Below are 17254 nucleotides of genomic sequence, written 5' to 3' on the forward strand. Positions count from 1 at the left end.
CCATACCTTACCACCAGAATCATCCTTAACAGTTTCAACACAGGAACAGAAAGACTTGAGTTTGGTTGAGTGGTGACCGGAAACTATCCACGGAGAAGGTGGTTTGAAGCCACAGAAAAAGGCATTATCTGAGCCACTCAAATATAACAAAAAGGCCCTAGTGTCTGGTTGAAAGACTGGCTAAATAAACTTGTTATGAAGACTGCAATACATGGAAAAAATGCTTATTCAGGAACATTAAATTTAAAAAGTAGGACCTATGATTACAATTTAGCAAAAGTAAAAAACACACACCAGAAAAAACTGAAAGGAAAACCTTAAGTGGTTGTGTTTGGGCAGTGAGATTATGGTAGGTAATCCTATTCCCACCCACCCCCCATTGTCTGTAATGTGCTTGTATTGCATTTCTTAATGAAAGAAAACTACAAAGAGTTATTAACAATTTAGGGGGAAAAACAAGTCTTTTTTTTTTTTTAATGACCTCCTGACCTCCTAGTGACTGCAGGATTAAATTTAACATTCCTTAGCCCTGCCTAGGAAGCCTTCAAAATCTGACCCCTCAACTGTCAACATTTTAAGTGCTCATACCCTCTGATTCAGCTTTCCCATCCTCTCAGACTGAAACTACAAAGTGAGGCAGTACAAGGATGTTCTTGTAGCATTGTTTGAAAAAGCAAATGAATGTAAACAACCTCAGTGTTCATCAGTAGAAAATTAGATACATGAATTATGCATATCCACACAGTGGGTATCAACATGGCCATTTTTTAAAAATGAGGTAAAAAAAAAAATGAGGTAAATTTATTTGTACTTTTTGGAAAAGAAGTCCTAATTGTATTGAGTGGAAAAGGAAGCTGACCTCACTTCTGTGGGAAAAGCCCCTCTACCTATGTATTTATTCATTTACAGACATGGATATCTGTGTTCTTTTAAAGTATGTAGAAGAAGATACAGAACAGCATTATCCAGTAGAAATATAATACAAGCCACTTATGTAATTTTAAATTCTTTAGTAGCCGCTTTAAAAAAATAGTGAAAAGAAACAGGTGAAATTAATGTTAATAAGATTTTTATTTAGCTCAATATGTCCAAAATACGTTTCAACATGTAATCAATATAAAAATTACTTTGATAAAAATCTTAAATAGTAGACTGTCTTCTACCAACCTTTAAGCTTTATATGCCTCTGGGTACTTAGCACAGTCGTCTATGCTAATATAGGCGCATCTTCAATTAAAGAAATTTTAGAAGACAAATTTTTTTTTTCTGATAGGCCTGATAGATCATGCTAGGTAGTATAGAGTTGTCTAACAGATAAAGCATTCCTTCTTATCCTCCTAGCATTATGACAATATATTTGTTCATAGCAATGTAAATAATTGCTAGGAGTTTAGATTCTAGAGTCTGATAGTCTGGGTTTGAATCCCATCTTTTATCACTCACTAGCTCTGTGATCTTGACCAGTATCTTGATCTTGGTAATCTCTGTCTGCCTCAGTTTTCTCATCTGTAAAATGCACATTTAATATTAGTTACCTACTTTATATGATTGCTGTAAGAATTAAATGAAATAATGTAAAGCACTTGAAGAAACAGGATTTATAGTTAGCTGTCAATAAATATCAGTTACTGACCATCATCATTGCCTTCAACATTTTCTACTCCTCAGTTGAAGCTTAATAAATCATCTGCAAAATTCCAAAGTCTTTGAATTTCTGCTTCTCAATCCCTAAACTTTTCTGTCTGTGTTTTTCTGAACTTCAAGCCTCCACTTCAGGATCACAGTGTTTTCTTGCTCTTACTGTCATCCTCTGTCACAGTTGAAAAGTATGTAATATTTTCTGATTAATGGAATTTTAAAACTCATCTACCCTATAGGATGACCTCAAAATAACATTTTCCTTTCAAGCATTCATCTCTGTCTATAGAATAAAGACCTATTCTCTTTGCTAAATCCATTTCCAGCTTAGGCAGATTTGTTATACAATTTGAGGGCAAAGAGAAGGAACACTTTTCAGGGCATCGTACGGGAAATATAAGTAGTTGAGAGATAAGATTCATATACTCTAATCTTTCTTTCCTTATTCTCTGAGTTACCCCCTAATTCCCTAAGGATGAAAAGCTGGAGTTGATGTCATTGCTACCTCAGATACATCATTCCTCTTGTGTAATATCCTGGGACAGTAAGAAACTCCTGTGTTCTCCTCCACGTCCCCCAGCCCCCAATATAATATTTTTTGTTTCATTTCATGACTAAACGTTATTCATTTTGTTTACCTTATTATTGAACTTCTTTTGTACTTTTTATATGCCTTAGATTGCAATAGACATTAAATCTGCAAAGCGAGAACTAAAGAAAGCAAGAACTGTCCTACAGATGGATGAGCTCAAATGTCGCAAACGTGTTTTAAGGAGGTTGGGATTTGCTACGTCTTCTGATGTCATAGAGATGAAAGGACGAGTGGCTTGTGAAATAAGCAGGTAAAACCTGGTTCTAGAAAACTGATTCTAAAATGGGATACTGTTTTTTAAATGAGGGCTATTAATCTTTTGGAAAAAGAGCTATATTAAAAATATAAAGTTGTACAGTGCCTTCCATATTAAAATACAGGTTCTGATCATGAAGTTGAGAAATTAGAAAGGGAGAATAAAAATCTTTTGAATCCTACCAGTTAACACCGACACCATTAGTACTTTCATATGTTTCCTTTTTCTTTATTTTAATGCATTGTGGACTTTTTACATAATTGTAACCTTAGTTTATATATGGTTTTTGTATACTTTTAATTATTTTTACAATTAGGAACATTTTCCCACCTTGAAACTTAATCTAATAATCATTATCCTTTTTTATGTAAAGTTTTGGTCTAACAGTAGGGTATTAGAGTATAGCATATTATAGGCCACAGTTTGAAGTCGGATATAAACTTTTGTAACATGGATATAAGCTGTTGTCTATTTTGGTACTCTTTTACCAAATTACAAATGACCTTAAAACTAAATGCCTTAAAACAGAAGTCATTTCATTCTCTCCGATTGTTTCTGTGGGTCCGAAATGCTGGAAGGGCTCTTTAAGATGTTCTGACTCAGGGTCCCACTTGACTGCCATCATCTTGAAGATACTTATTTTGCCATAGTCATGACCATTATTCTCGATGAGTCCATAAAAGACATCTTGAAACAGTTTTTATGTTCTCACCAAGGCCCTAATGGATGGGGCCAGAGAATTACAAGCCTTGTAGATGGTTTTGGATGTTCCTGATGAAGACTTATTCATATTGTTCTTATTGATCATCTGGTTCAGATATGAATTCAGATATCGGCAGGGGCCAAGATTCTGTGGCAAACAGGACAGTTCTAGGCCGCCAAAAGGGGGCAGCGACTACCCAGCCCCAATTAATTATTACAGAATAATGTGATATCAGAGTATTCAACTTAGAAATGTCAAAAATCCAGATTTTTTTTTTTTTGGTGAAATCTCTTGATTTTTAAATGTTCACAGACTAATTCAAAATTATTTTTTTTAAGTCCCTGTGCAAGCTAAATAAAATGTTTCTTCAAGTTAGATTTGGCCTACAGGCTTGTAGTTTTCCTTTAAGCTGTGATAAAATTAAGCTTTCCTACTTTGTACTTAAAGAAACCTAGGCACTATAAGGCTAATAATTTACCCTGGATTAAATTTAGACTATAACACCAATCTACTGATTTGAATGCCAAAATTAATGTTATTGGAATTATTTCTTTGTGATGTTATGTAGTATTGATATTTAATAGTTAATATAGAAATTAATTTCTATTAGATATCTGCAGCGAGCTTTAGTCTTAGGAGAAAGAATATTTAGAGAGATAGTGATAACAATATCACATATCAAAGTACGTTACCTTTCCCCAAAAATTTGCCTTTCCCTCTGGTCTGTCTTGCTGAATAAGACCCAGCCACTAAAGGCAAAAACTGGGGAGTCGTCCTAGATTCCTCCTCTTCCTTCTAGCTCTCTTCTCACATCTTCATGATTGTTTTCTCCTACCTCTGTGCTGTTTTAACTATTCCCACTGACTAAGGTGCATCCTGTTTATAAGTCTCTACAACCCATCCTTTATACTCTTGCTTTCAGAATAGTCTTTCCAAACCATAAATCCTACCATGTCATTGTTTGGTAAAAGTCTCTCAGTGATTCTGTATTGCTTTCAGAATAAATTCCATAATTTAGTGTATTCTTGCCTTTCCCTTTCTATCCTGTCTGTTGCCACATTCCACACATGGTGTTTCTTTTATTTAACATGACCTTTTCCTTGCTCCCTGTTCCTGCATAATTTTTTTTAAAGATCTTCTGAAACTTGCTTTGAGTTTCTTCAGTTTGATTTTAGACTCCTCAACTTTTTTTGCATAATTGCCTATATAAATCTCTATTAAATTGCTGTCCTGTGCTTATTATCTTTCTTATCTGCCTCCCTCATTAGACTATAGAAGTAGTCTTGCCTTATTTGTATTTTTGTCCTTTTGTCTTTACTTAACTCTCAGTTTACCATTAGGAACCCATGTTTAGTTTTTGACTTTATTTTTGAGTAGTTATTACTGTTTATAAAGATTGATAGTTCATGACTTTATTCTTTTTTAGCAATCTTATGAAAAATAGGAAATTTGCCCTTTTTTCCTTTTCTTCTTTCTTTTTTTTTTTTTAACAAGTAACACCCTTACAGTTACTGGATGGATCCATTAAACCCTTTTATAAATGTAAGATACTCTTTGGAACCTTGATTATAGAATTCTAGAGACACCATCACTGTAGTCTTTTTTCAGCTTTCATTGAACACAGTTGAGAATTCAGAATTTTTCATTTGTCATCCACATGGCAAAGAGAAAAATAACAGAAAAAGATGTTTTTGCAATTATTACACAAATCAGAAAATTAACACAAAGAGACAAAAAGCACTCGAGGCAAAATGATGATGGTGAAATTGGTCATATAAGCAAAATCTCAGACCCTAGGTAAATTCTCACACTCAAGAGTCAGTGAGTGAATAATACATTTCTAAGAACAAGAAGAAAAATTTAAGATTTTTTATAACTTTACTCTTCTTCCTGTTCAGCATAAAGGACTTAGTTATGTAATGTTCTGTGATAAGAACTTGGGCCATCCCATTTTGCTAAAAAGGACTTGTGACCTTTTTTTTTTTTTTTTTTTTTTGTGGTATGCGGGCCTCCCTCTGTTGTGGCCTCTCCCGTTGCGGAGCACAGGCTCCGGACGCGCAGGCTCGGCAGCCATGGCTCACGGGCCCAGCCGCTCCGCGGCATGTGGGGTCCTCCTGGGCCGGGGCGCGAACCCGGTTCCCCTGCATCGGCAGGCGGACGCGCAACCACTGCGCCACCAGGGAAGCCCCAGGACTTGTGACTTTATCTTTCATCTTTTGTATTTGTGGCTAAATTTTCCTTGATACAATTCTTAGTTGGTCAAATACTGAAGATAGTTGTAAATACAAGGAAATTGATAAAAAACGGATGATGAAGAGATGAAAATAATTCTAATCTTTATAATATAAATCTATTATTTTTATAATATAAACATAAAAATAAACAAATGGGACCTAATTAAACTTTAAAAAGCTTTTGAGGGCTTCCCTGGTGGCGCAGTGGTTGAGAGTCCGCCTGCCAATGCAGGGGACACGGGTTCGTGCCCCGGTCCGGGAAGATCCCGCATGCCGCGGAGCGGCTGGGCCCGTGAGCCATGGCCGCTGAGCCTGCGCGTCCGGAGCCTGTGCTCCGCAACGGGAGAGGCCACAACAGTGAGAGGCCCGCGTACTGCAAAAAAAAAGCTTTTGAACAGCAAAGGAAACCATAAGCAAAATGAAAAGACAACCCACAGAATGGGAGAAGATATTTGCAAACAATTCGACCAACAAGGGATTAATCTCCAAAATACACGAACAGCTCAATAACAAAAACAACAAACAACCCAGTCAAATGGGCAGAAGATCTAAATAGACTTTTCTCCAAAGAATACATACAGATGGCCAAAAAGCACATCAATAGATGCTCAACATCACTAATTATTAGAGGAATGCAAATCAAAACTGCAATGAGGTATCACCTCTCACTGGCCAGAATGGCCATCGTCAAAAAGTCTACAAAAAATAAATGCTGGAGAGGGTGTAGAAAAAAGGGAACCCTCCCACACTGTTGCTGGGAATGTAAATTGGTACAGCCACTATGGAGAACAGTATGGAGGTTCCTTAAACTAAAGATAGAGGGACTTCCCTGGTGGTCCAGTGGTAAAGAATGCAGGGGACGTGGGTTCAATCCTAGTCAGGGAACTAAGATCCCACATGCTGCAGGGCAGCTAAGCCCAAGGGCCACAACTACTGAGATTGTGCACCTCAACTAGAGAGCCTGCATGCTGCAAACTACAGAGCCCATGTGGTCTGGAACCTGCCTGCCACAACTACAGAGCCCACGCGCCCTGGAGCATGTATGACACAACTAGAGGGAGAAAACCTGCATGCCACAACTAGAGAGAAGCCCACACGCCGCAACGAAGACCCAATGCAGCCAAAAATAAGTAAAATAAATCTTAAAAAAAAAAAAACTAAAAATAGAGCTATCATATGATTGAGCAGTCTCACTCCTGGGCATATATCATACTCTGAAAAGATACAGGCACCCACAATAGCCAAGATATGGGATCAGCCTAAATGTCCATCTACAGATGAATGGATAAAGAAGATAAGGTACATATATACAGTGGAATATTACTCAGCCATAAAAAAGAATGAAATGCCATTTGCAGCAACATGGCTGGACCTAGAGATTATCATTACTAAGTGAACTAAGACAGAGGAGGACAAATACCATATGATATCTCTTACACCAGGTGGAATCTAAAAAACGATACAAATGAACTTATTTACAAAACTGAAACAGACTCACAGACTTTGAAAACAAACTTATGGTTACCAAAGGGAAAAGGTGGGCTGGGGGGTAAGGGCAGATAAATTAGGAGATTGGGATTAACATATAGACGCTACTATATATAAAATAGATAATCAACAAGGACCTACTGTATAACACAAGGAACTCTACTCAATACTCTGTAATAACCTCTATGTGAAAAGAATCTGAAAAAGAATAGATAATATGTATTGATATATGTATAACTAAATTACTTTGCTGTACACTTGAAACTAACACAACATTGTAAATCAACGATACTCCAATATAAAATAAAATTTTTTTAAAAATCTGAATGTGAAAATGTACAATTATGGAGCAAAGAAGATGGCCTTTCTCTCTTCAGTGAAATTACGACTTGTCATAGTCTTTTAAAATACTGTATTTAGATGATGCAAAAGAAGAACCAGAAGTAAGGGTAAGCTTACGTAAAAGAGATGTATTTAAAATCTGGAGTCAGTAATATGTTTTGACAATGCAAGTGCAAGAAGAAACAGAAGTAATGATAAGCTAGTACCTATTATAGATTTTATGTTTGAAATCTGAAATTGTATTTACTAGATGGATATACTCCAGATTCATAGATAACAGTCTTGATGAGCAGCAATTTATAACATTCTCAACACTAGGAAACTGAATAAAATGTGTGTCTGCTATGGGTACATTCTAATTAAGATTTCTATAAAGTTGTTTTTCATTGTCTATTTTTTTAATTATTTGTAAAATAATTGAATTGAGTTGAAAACATTTAAAAGGTCCTTGGACCTAGGTAATAAATGCTAATGACTAATTTTTCTGGTATTCTGAGAGTTAAGAAATGATTCTTTATTTCAATGAATATCTGCATTTTGGTATTTGCTAGAATGGGCTCTTTATGGGAAACACCCATTTCACGTTTATTATTCATATATTGGTAAATATAAAGACCTGTTATTTCCTTAGTTAAATAAATCTTTGTCACTCCTCACTGACTAGTCCCCATGTTCAAATAACATTTTATTTAAAACTATATCTTAAGGATGTGTGGGTACATATGTGTGTTTTTATATTCTGACATTTGGAGTTTACTCTCTTTTTTTTGTTTGTTTGTTTATGGCGGTATAGTGCTGATGAGCTCCTTCTAACTGAGATGATGTTTAATGGCCTTTTCAATGACCTATCTGCAGAACAGGCAACGGCACTACTAAGCTGCTTTGTGTTTCAAGAGAATGTGAGTTAATAGATTTAGCACATCTTATTTGTTAATTTACATGTCTTATAATTTAATATTATGGATATTTAATTTATAAAATATGCCTGCATATTTACATATTATAGGTAATGTTATTAGAAATCAATGTAACTATAACCCAAATTTAGTAAGAGAGAAATAATTAAATGTATATTATCAGAAAAGAAAGTAAACTAGAATTTTATTTATAGACAATCATCATTAATCAGATCCCAAGTTAAAAATTTGCTCTACAAACCAGTGCATTATTTGAAGGTCTAGCTTAGTCAGACAGTCTAGAAGGAAAAAGAAAAGGTAAAATTAGGCAAAACTAGTAAAAATGAAAAGGGAGTGAGGTTGAATTAATATTCCTCTTCTCAATTTTGGAGAATATCTGTGAGGCAGCTGATTGTACTAGAGGCTGAAGTCTTAGTTTTCATTGGCAAGATCTGAGATAATGGCCATACGATTCTCATCACTGGCTTGGCAGTAATTTTTTCATATGAGTAGTTAGTTGACTTTCACCAGCTCTTAAGAAATCAAAAGGGCTTCCCTGGTGGCGTAGTGGTTGAGAGTCTGCCTGCCGATGCAGGGGACATGGGTTCGTGCCCCGGTCCGGGAAGATCCCACATGCCGCGGAGCGGCTGGGCCCGTGAGCCATGGCCACTGGGCCTGCGCGTCCGGAGCCTGTGCTCCGCAACGGGAGAGGCCACAACAGTGAGAGGCCTGCGTACTGCAAAAAAAAATAAATAAATAAGAAATCAAAAACTGAAATGCCGGATGGACCAGAAGGACACTAATCGTCGTTTACTTTATTGCAAAAGCCAGTATGATTTATTTTTAAAAGTAAAATGCATGTTTTACATTTCAAATTCAAAACTTTATTCATTGTGTATAAAATTGACAGTAAGACAAGCACATTTACCTTCTAAAAATAATGTTGCTACTATATAAATTTTTAGAGAACCTTTTACCATATACACTTAGTTTAACTTAAAAAAGTAAATTGTATAAGACAAATTTGTTTTGCAGTTCTGCTGTCGATCTGTTTATCCATTAACTATTTCCTTATTTATTAATCAGATCAAATACATAACTTCTTGGAGTAGGTAGGTATTTTCTCTCAGCTCTCTGATTACAGATCAGAATTACAACTGCAGTGGCAATGATAACAAATAGGACAGTAATCCAAAAATGATTTATGCTCTCATAAGAATGCCTGCTGTGTACCCATGAAGTAATTTAATTTGCATGTGAGGAATGCATTTCTTTACAAAATATTATGTTTGGCTGTTGTTTTCCTTAGGTTCAAAATTTTATTACATTAATTTCCAAGATAATTGTTTAGAATGTTTGTCCAGTTTTCTTTGAACAGATATAAGGTTTAGAGATTATTTGGGGATTGGTGATCTTCTGCCTGTGTCAAACTTTGTCTTGTGGCTAATTTCTTATACTGTGCTTTTTTTTAATGTGGCAGTAAAAAAATCCTGTCTTCTGAGAGGCCATGTATGTTACCTCTTCACGGGAGTTGGGCCTAGCCAAAACACAACTCTTAAATCTTGGGGCAAGATGTCACTAAATGTAGTTGAGATTTGTTCAGTGAAGCTCCGCTATGTTATCTGTAGTGTCATCAATTCTTGTGGTTGGGCCTTTCAACATCAAAATGGATAATTGTACTGAAAGTACCATGGAATTCTGTTGATACTTTAAAAGTATGTTTTCTAGCCAGAAAGGAAGGTAAATATAGTAAGATACTTGTCATAAATGCTGATAACTTCTGTTTTAAAGCATGTTGTTTCTAATACCATGCCCCTTATTTTTTATATCATTAGAAGTAATTTAAAGATTACACAGTGTTTATAATATAAATATCAAGTATCTTACAAATATTTATTAAGCACCCACTATGTGCGATGCAGATACCTAGACACTAGAAAGACAGTAGAAATTTTTGCTTTCACGATACTTTCATCTATGCTAGTTGATGAAGATAAACAATAAAGAAATAAAGTACACACGTTATGACAAAAGGTGATGAGGGTTTTGGGGAAAAGTGAAGCAGCTTGTACAAGTTTATTTGACTAGTTAGTAATAGACCTGAAACTCTTATTATTCTAATTGAGAAATTGATAGACTTTTCACTAGTGGGAAGACAATAATAATACTGAAACTCATCTAAACTTTTAAATATTTTAAAAGTGGTTAGAGAGCTAGAAATATCTGGGTAAAACTAAAATTAATGTAATAAAATTGAGGGCATTATTTCTAATGTTCTTTATCCAAGATTTTTAGCTTCCACAGAGTGAGAGTTGCCTAGAAGCCACACTGTTTCAAAAATCAAAGTATGATACAATAGTTTATAAATGTTGATGTAACTAAACTACTATGCATGTTTACCGTATTTTCTCTTCTTCAGTTCCATTTATGGTCACAGAAAATAGCTAGTTTAGCACACTTTGCAAATTTAGCAGTGTAATATTTTCCTCTGAAATATAAGAGAATAGTATAATTCAGGATGAGAGGAGTGGTAATTTTGCTTACACAAACTAAGTTGATTTAGAAACTAAATGCTAATGACTGAGGTCTTATAATTTGAAATTAATGGATATCATGAAAGCTTTGTTTTGTTTATAAAAGCAGATAGTATACACTGCATTTACAATCTTCCTTTTCTTTTATAGTCTAGTGAGATGCCCAAATTAACAGAGCAATTAGCAGGACCACTTCGTCAAATGCAGGTAAGATTTTTTTGAACTACATATTTTATGAATAGTATGTTGTGAAATAAACATTTGTGACAGTCTAATCATAATATTTATTATTCCATAGAGACAGCTTCCTTCTTAAATATATCATTTGATGTTAGTCTTGTCATTTACTGTTTTGATAACATCATTTGTAATTTTTATTTTAAAAATTAAACATTCTCCCTCACCAAAATGTTAAGTTATATAGAGTTGCTGTGAGTACAGATTTAACATTGCATAGTGTAGATAGGCTATACCAACAATTCAGTGTCTGCATCATTTTCCTTGGTGTTAAGAATAGCATCTTGATAGATTTAGTTAGCTTAATTTTTTATACATTTTTCCATCTCAGTTTACAACAAATTTTAAAATCAGGTTTTAAAATCTGTTTTAGCCTAAGAAATGATTTATTTCTGGATCCTCAAAGCCACAGTAGTTTATAGTAATGAATTGGTCTCTTTTATTATTTTTCTTGGGAAGAATGGTTTTATCTATCTTTTCAACATTAGAAAGACAGGGAAAGATGAACTATAAGACACTGCAAGAGAGGAATGAAAAGTGAATCATAAAAGAAGGCCCCTTTAATGGAACATTTAACATCCCTTAATATTACTAAGAAATTTAAACTTCCAGAATCAGGGAAGTTTTAATAGGCCTAGGAGTTTTTGACCTTCTCGATTACCACGGAGAAAAGAATGAAATCTAACTTCCTATTGTAAGGAAAAGGAAATATTAAGATTTACATTTTTCAAAGCATTGTTGAAGAAAAAGCATCATTTTGCCATAGGATTTATGTTTCTCTGAGTCTGACTTGTTATTATTGTCTTTGTTTTCTTAATGAAACAATTAGAGATGAGTTAAATGTTACTGTTTAATAATTTTAATGAAGAGTTTTGGTTTTTGTAGAAAAGGTATTACTGGGTGAAAATCATGCTCTTGATATGTTTTTCTTAATTAAAGTAGTGGAAAACTTTGCTGTTTGATTACTCAGCAGTGGAACAGGCACTGTGGCTACTTAGAAGCAGAATATCCAAATTGCAGGCTTATTACCTAGGAAGAAAAAGGAACCTTGTAGAATACTGACTTTGGAAACCTAAAGAAAAAGTGATATGGGAGATCATAAGTAAGAAATTTTAAGTATATCTTTTATCTTCAAAGGAATGTGCTAAAAGAATTGCAAAAGTTTCAGCAGAAGCCAAATTGGAAATTGATGAGGAGACTTACCTAAGCTCATTTAAACCTCACTTAATGGATGTAGTATATACCTGGGCAACTGGAGCTACATTTGCCCATATCTGCAAAATGACAGATGTCTTTGAAGGTATGGTTAAATTTTGTACACATACATTTCTTTCTGATATAAGAAATATACTTAGGATGGCATTGATTTACTAAACAAGAATAATATATTATTTTTAATTTTTGATAATAAAAGGAAATCTTCTGCCTATGTAAATCAAAAATATTCTCCACGAATCCTCTGTATTATTTAATAAGCTCAGTCTGCTCATTATAACAGTTTATAATCCTGTGCCAGAGTCTCTGCAGTCACAGATAAGGCCTATTTATGTGGGTATTTTTACTTTTGGTTTTATTCTCTTAGTAATAACCTAATGGCTTGCTATGCAATTCCACCAAAAAATAGCAGAGCTAAAAATGCTGTCCATCATTGCATTTCTAAAAGAAATCAAAACTGTTACTCAACTGAAGAAAAATTTTAAATGAAGAAGTAAAGGTAAAGGGAATATATAAGAGTAATTATAAGTGAATTACAAGAAGCAAATAATAAGCACAATATTTAAAGAAAACCATATTTAGAAATGCTGTATTCATTGCAAAAAATTGGCTTACGCAGACTGTAGATATTTATAATGGTGAATTGTGTTTACACCGAACTTTCTTAAAAATGAAAATAAATGAGCTTGGACTTCATAGAGATTTATTATAAGAACATTTAAAATTTTGAGAAAAATTATATTTTTAACACACCCTGTATACTGTGCTTTTTACCCGATATTTTTAAAGACTAATAGATTACTGAGTTTATGAATCTCTGCAACGGAATCAACTATGAGCCTTTATTTCACTACATTGAATTTTAATGGGTTTTAAGGTTTTAAATATTATAGTTTATAGTATATTATTTTTTAATTATGGTGTGCTGTTTTAGTCCTTTCCCTAAAGTTTATTTCTAAGCCTCCATTAAATGGTCATTAGTATTATGGTCCCAAAATCTTTTTCTGAATACTGTATTCTGTTACCAGGATGGTCATTATATTTTAGGTAACTGCTGTGTGCCAGGAGTTGTGCTCATAAGCATTTTATATAATTTAGACCTAATCACCAAAGTAGCACATCAGAGTAGATATTATTTGCACTTTGCACAAGGAAACTGATTTTTTAAAGGTAAATAATTTGGTCAAGGTCATGGAGGTGTACTACATGATGGCACTATGATTTGAATTCTGACTACAAGCACATGATAGTTGATAACTTCATCTAAGAACCATAATACCTTATCTTTGAGTTTTGGACCACCTAGAGACTTCTTAAATACTACCTAAAATTATACCATCTCTATCCACTGAAAATTCATGCTTGTAGTAATGGTAAGAAGGTCTATAATAATCGATGGTGGGTAGCTACTGTTGAGGCTGTGAGAAGAGGGAAGCATGACATCCTCATCTCACCTGTAAACATTGCTTAACATGCAGAAACCCAGATAGATGTATGACAGCTTGTGTGTTTCAGACACACAAAGGCAATCAAGTACAGCATCACCACTACTTCAGTCTAACTTCTTTTTGGAACATAAGGATGAAACTAATCACTGTTCTATGCCTAAATTCTATGACTTGTTAATATAATAGCTCATATTTGTATATCTGCTTCTCTGAGAAGGCGAACACAATGGCATAAAACAATAGTGGTGCACTGTTTGTTTTGTTTGTTTAAGAAAATGAAGGGACAATACACCTAGAAATATAGGAAGCCTTATAAAATTATCTTTGTGGATTATTTTTCTATTCTGTGTACTTAAATGAAAAAGTTACCACTGTATGGCAGATAAATCCTAAACTGCTAAATTGAAGACAGTTTGTATTCTTTTAAATTTATTTATTTATTTTTGGCTGCGTTGGGTCTTGGTTGCTGCACATGGGCTTTCTCCAGTTGCAGCGAGTGGGGGCTACTCTTCGTTGCGGTGCACGGGCTTCTCATTGCGGTGGCTTCTCTTGTTGCAGAGAACGGGCTCTAGGCGCGCGGACTTCAGTAGTTGTGGCTCGCAGGCTCTAGAGCGCAGGCTCAGTAGTTGTGGCTCGCAGGCTTAGTTGCTCTGCTGCATGTGGGATCTTCCCGGACCAGGGCTCGAACCCGTGTCCCGTGCATTGGCAGGCAGATTCTTAACAACTGCGCCACCAGGGAAGTCCTGACAGTTTGTATTTCTGCCACCTATGAGTTGATGTTTTCCACAACATACTAGCAATTCCTGAAATCTATTTCAGTTCCTGAAATCTAATTCCTGAAATCTATTACAATTCCTTGAGGCTATTTCAGTGTTACACTTTGCTTGAGAAATCTAAGATTAAAAATTGAGGAATTAAGTTTATAACTTGAAATTGGGTCTAACATCAACACAATTTTCATGGTACCATTATATCAGCTATACCTTTTCTTTCTAAAATTGGGATAGCTCATAAAAGCAAATTATGTAATTAAACAGCAAAAAAATAACTGAGAACCTTGATTTACTTAGGATATATTTTTTTCTAGCATACGGTGTCTCCCTGCCACAACCTTTTTTTTTTCCTTTTTTTCTTTTTACTATGTTGTTTAGTTTGTCCATTTCAGAATAGCCATTCTCTCCTCATCTTATTGTACATGCTTTATATAATTGGAAGAATACTATAATCAAAGCTCTAGCCCATAATATAGTGTGTCTTTATTTTTACAGGCAGAAAATGACTGCATTGGAACTTTTTAAATGTGCTCTGGTCAAGTGTCTGATCATGTCATGTCATGAGCCTCAGGAGTAGCTCTAAGTATTTTTCAAACATTAGCTGGAGCTAGTTAACATTGTAATGATTAACACCATATGTTTGGGGGATGTCTGATGTAAGAGAAGAGTTTATACTGTGATTCAGTTGAGGAATTTTGAACACTTCACATAAATAATTATTGCCTCTGTTATCACCCTGGAAAAAAATGATAGAATATAATCGTTTCTTATTTCCATCAATTAAATTTGGATAACAATTAAAAATATATCTGTATGGGCTATAGCCTAGGGTTTCAGTCTACTGATCCATTGTAGTAGATCCATTGTAACCTAGACAGGGCCATTACTATTTATTTCTGTCTACGAAAACAATATTGTAGTCTTCACTGTGCATGAAGGATTTGCTTTCCACTAAGCACATGTCATCAGGAAAGCTCCTATGACAAATTATCACTTGGAAGTGTTTACTTCTGCCTGTCATAGGTTTTTTTGTTTTGATTTGTTTTTGGCTGCGTTGGGTCTTTGTTGCTTTGCATAGGCTTTTCTCTCTAGTTGCGGGGAGCGGGAGCTACTCTTTGTTGCAGTGGGTGGGCTTCTCATTGAGGCGGCTTCTCTTGTTGAGCATGGGCTCTAGGCGCACGGGCTTCAGTAGTTGTGGCACACAGGCTCAGTAGTTGCAGTTCACGGGTCCTAGAGCGTGTGGGCTTCAGTAGTTGTGGCGTGCGGGCTCAGTAGTTGCAGCACGTGGTTCCTAGAGCATGCGGGCTTCAGTAGTTGTGGCACGCAAGCTCAGTAGTTGTGGCTCACAGGCTCTAGGGCACACGGGCTTCAGTAGTTGTGGCACGCAGGCTCTAGGGCACACGGGCTTCAGTAGTTGTGGCATGCAGGGTCTAGGGCACACGGGCTTCAGTTGTTGTGGCACACAGGCTCAGTAGTTGTGGCTCGCAGGCTCTAGGGCACATGGGCTTCAGTAGTTGTGGCACACAGGCTCTAGGACACACGGGCTTCAGTTGTTGTGGCACACAGGCTCAGTAGTTGTGGCTCACAGGCTCTAGGGCACACGGGCTTCAGTAGTTGTGGCTCGTGGGCTCTAGAGCGCAGGCTCAGTAGTTGTGGCACATGGACTTAGTTGCTCTGCGGCATGTGGGATCGTCCCGCACCAGGGCTCGAACCCGTCTCCTGCATTGGCAGGTGGATTCTTAACCACTGCGCCACCAGGGAAGTTCCTGTCCTAGATTTTTAAGGCAAATGCTGTTTGGCACATTCCTACTCTCTGCCCCCACCACATGGTCTTCTCAAATGCCTTTCCACTAGTATAGTTTTACCCTTTCTTAGGAGAGGGTACATCAGTGTTAGAAGGGATTTTCCAATGGATTTGTTTTTTTTTTTTCTTTTTTTTTTTGTGGTATGCGGGCCTCCCTCTGCTGCGGCCTCTCCCGTTGCGGAGCACAGGCTCCGGAGGCACAGGCTCAGTGGCCATGGCTCACGGGCCCAGCCGCTCCTCGGCATGTGGGATCCTCCCAGACCGGGGCGCGAACCCGGTTCCCCTGCATCGGCAGGCGGACGCGCAACCACTGCGCCACCAGGGAAGCCCGGATTTGTTTTTTTAAAATACTTTTGCTAATAATAATAGAGTAACATTCTATTAGTATGTATCTGTTCTGTGTTTAAATTTTGGCACAGTTTTAGTACTAAATGACTTAGGAATTAGTACCTGATACTTACTCATTTAATGAATAATTAACTGAGACCCTAGTGGGATCAGGAATTGTGCTGGGTGCAGTGCAAGCAACAGTCTCTGCCCTCCAGGAATGTTTTCAGCCTAAGCTAGGATCTAGTGGTAAATGATTGCAGGAAAATGTAATTATTATCCTAACCTCAGGCCTCAATATCCACTTAGATAGGAGTTATTAAATCAGATTCAGGGTGTGAACTGTGGGGAACCACTTTTGTGAATGCCAGAAAGCTGGAGGTAGAAATAAATACCTCTCCAGATAAAAAAATGTGTTGATCTCCATCCTCAGTTAGAATGGTGTTGTTTAAGAACCTCATGAGCCTGATATTTATAAAATTACCCTTAAAGCATGTGTGCTCAAATGTCCATCAGTGGGTGAATAAATTGTGTTTTATCCATATAATGGGACAGTATTCTACTATAAAAAAAAAAGTTGGCTTCCCTGGTGGCGCAGTGGTTGAGAGTCCGCCTGCCGATGCAGGGGACACGGGTTCGTGCCCCGGTCCAGGAAGATCCCACATGCTGCGGAGCGGCTGGGCCCGTGAGCCATGGCCGCTGAGCCTGCGCGTCCGGAGCCTGTGCTCCGCAACGGGAGAGACCACAACAGTGAGAGGCCCGCGTAC

The 17254-nt window shown here is 36.4% G+C and overlaps 1 protein-coding gene across 2 annotated transcripts in view; it reads left to right on the plus strand.

Annotated features, from left to right (window-relative positions):
• Positions 1–17254, plus strand: part of MTREX (Mtr4 exosome RNA helicase) — a 134509-nt gene that overhangs the window by 108922 nt on the left and 8333 nt on the right. For both annotated transcript variants that reach the window (XM_024130240.2, XM_024130274.2), the window contains 4 exons: positions 2317–2480; positions 8047–8152; positions 10834–10890; positions 12058–12220. In XM_024130240.2, the coding sequence (XP_023986008.1) occupies positions 2317–2480; positions 8047–8152; positions 10834–10890; positions 12058–12220 (490 nt within the window). The remainder of the gene's footprint in view (positions 1–2316; positions 2481–8046; positions 8153–10833; positions 10891–12057; positions 12221–17254) is intronic.

This window comes from Physeter macrocephalus, chromosome 8 (assembly GCF_002837175.3).
Source record: "Physeter macrocephalus isolate SW-GA chromosome 8, ASM283717v5, whole genome shotgun sequence".
Lineage (NCBI taxonomy): Eukaryota > Metazoa > Chordata > Mammalia > Artiodactyla > Physeteridae > Physeter > Physeter macrocephalus.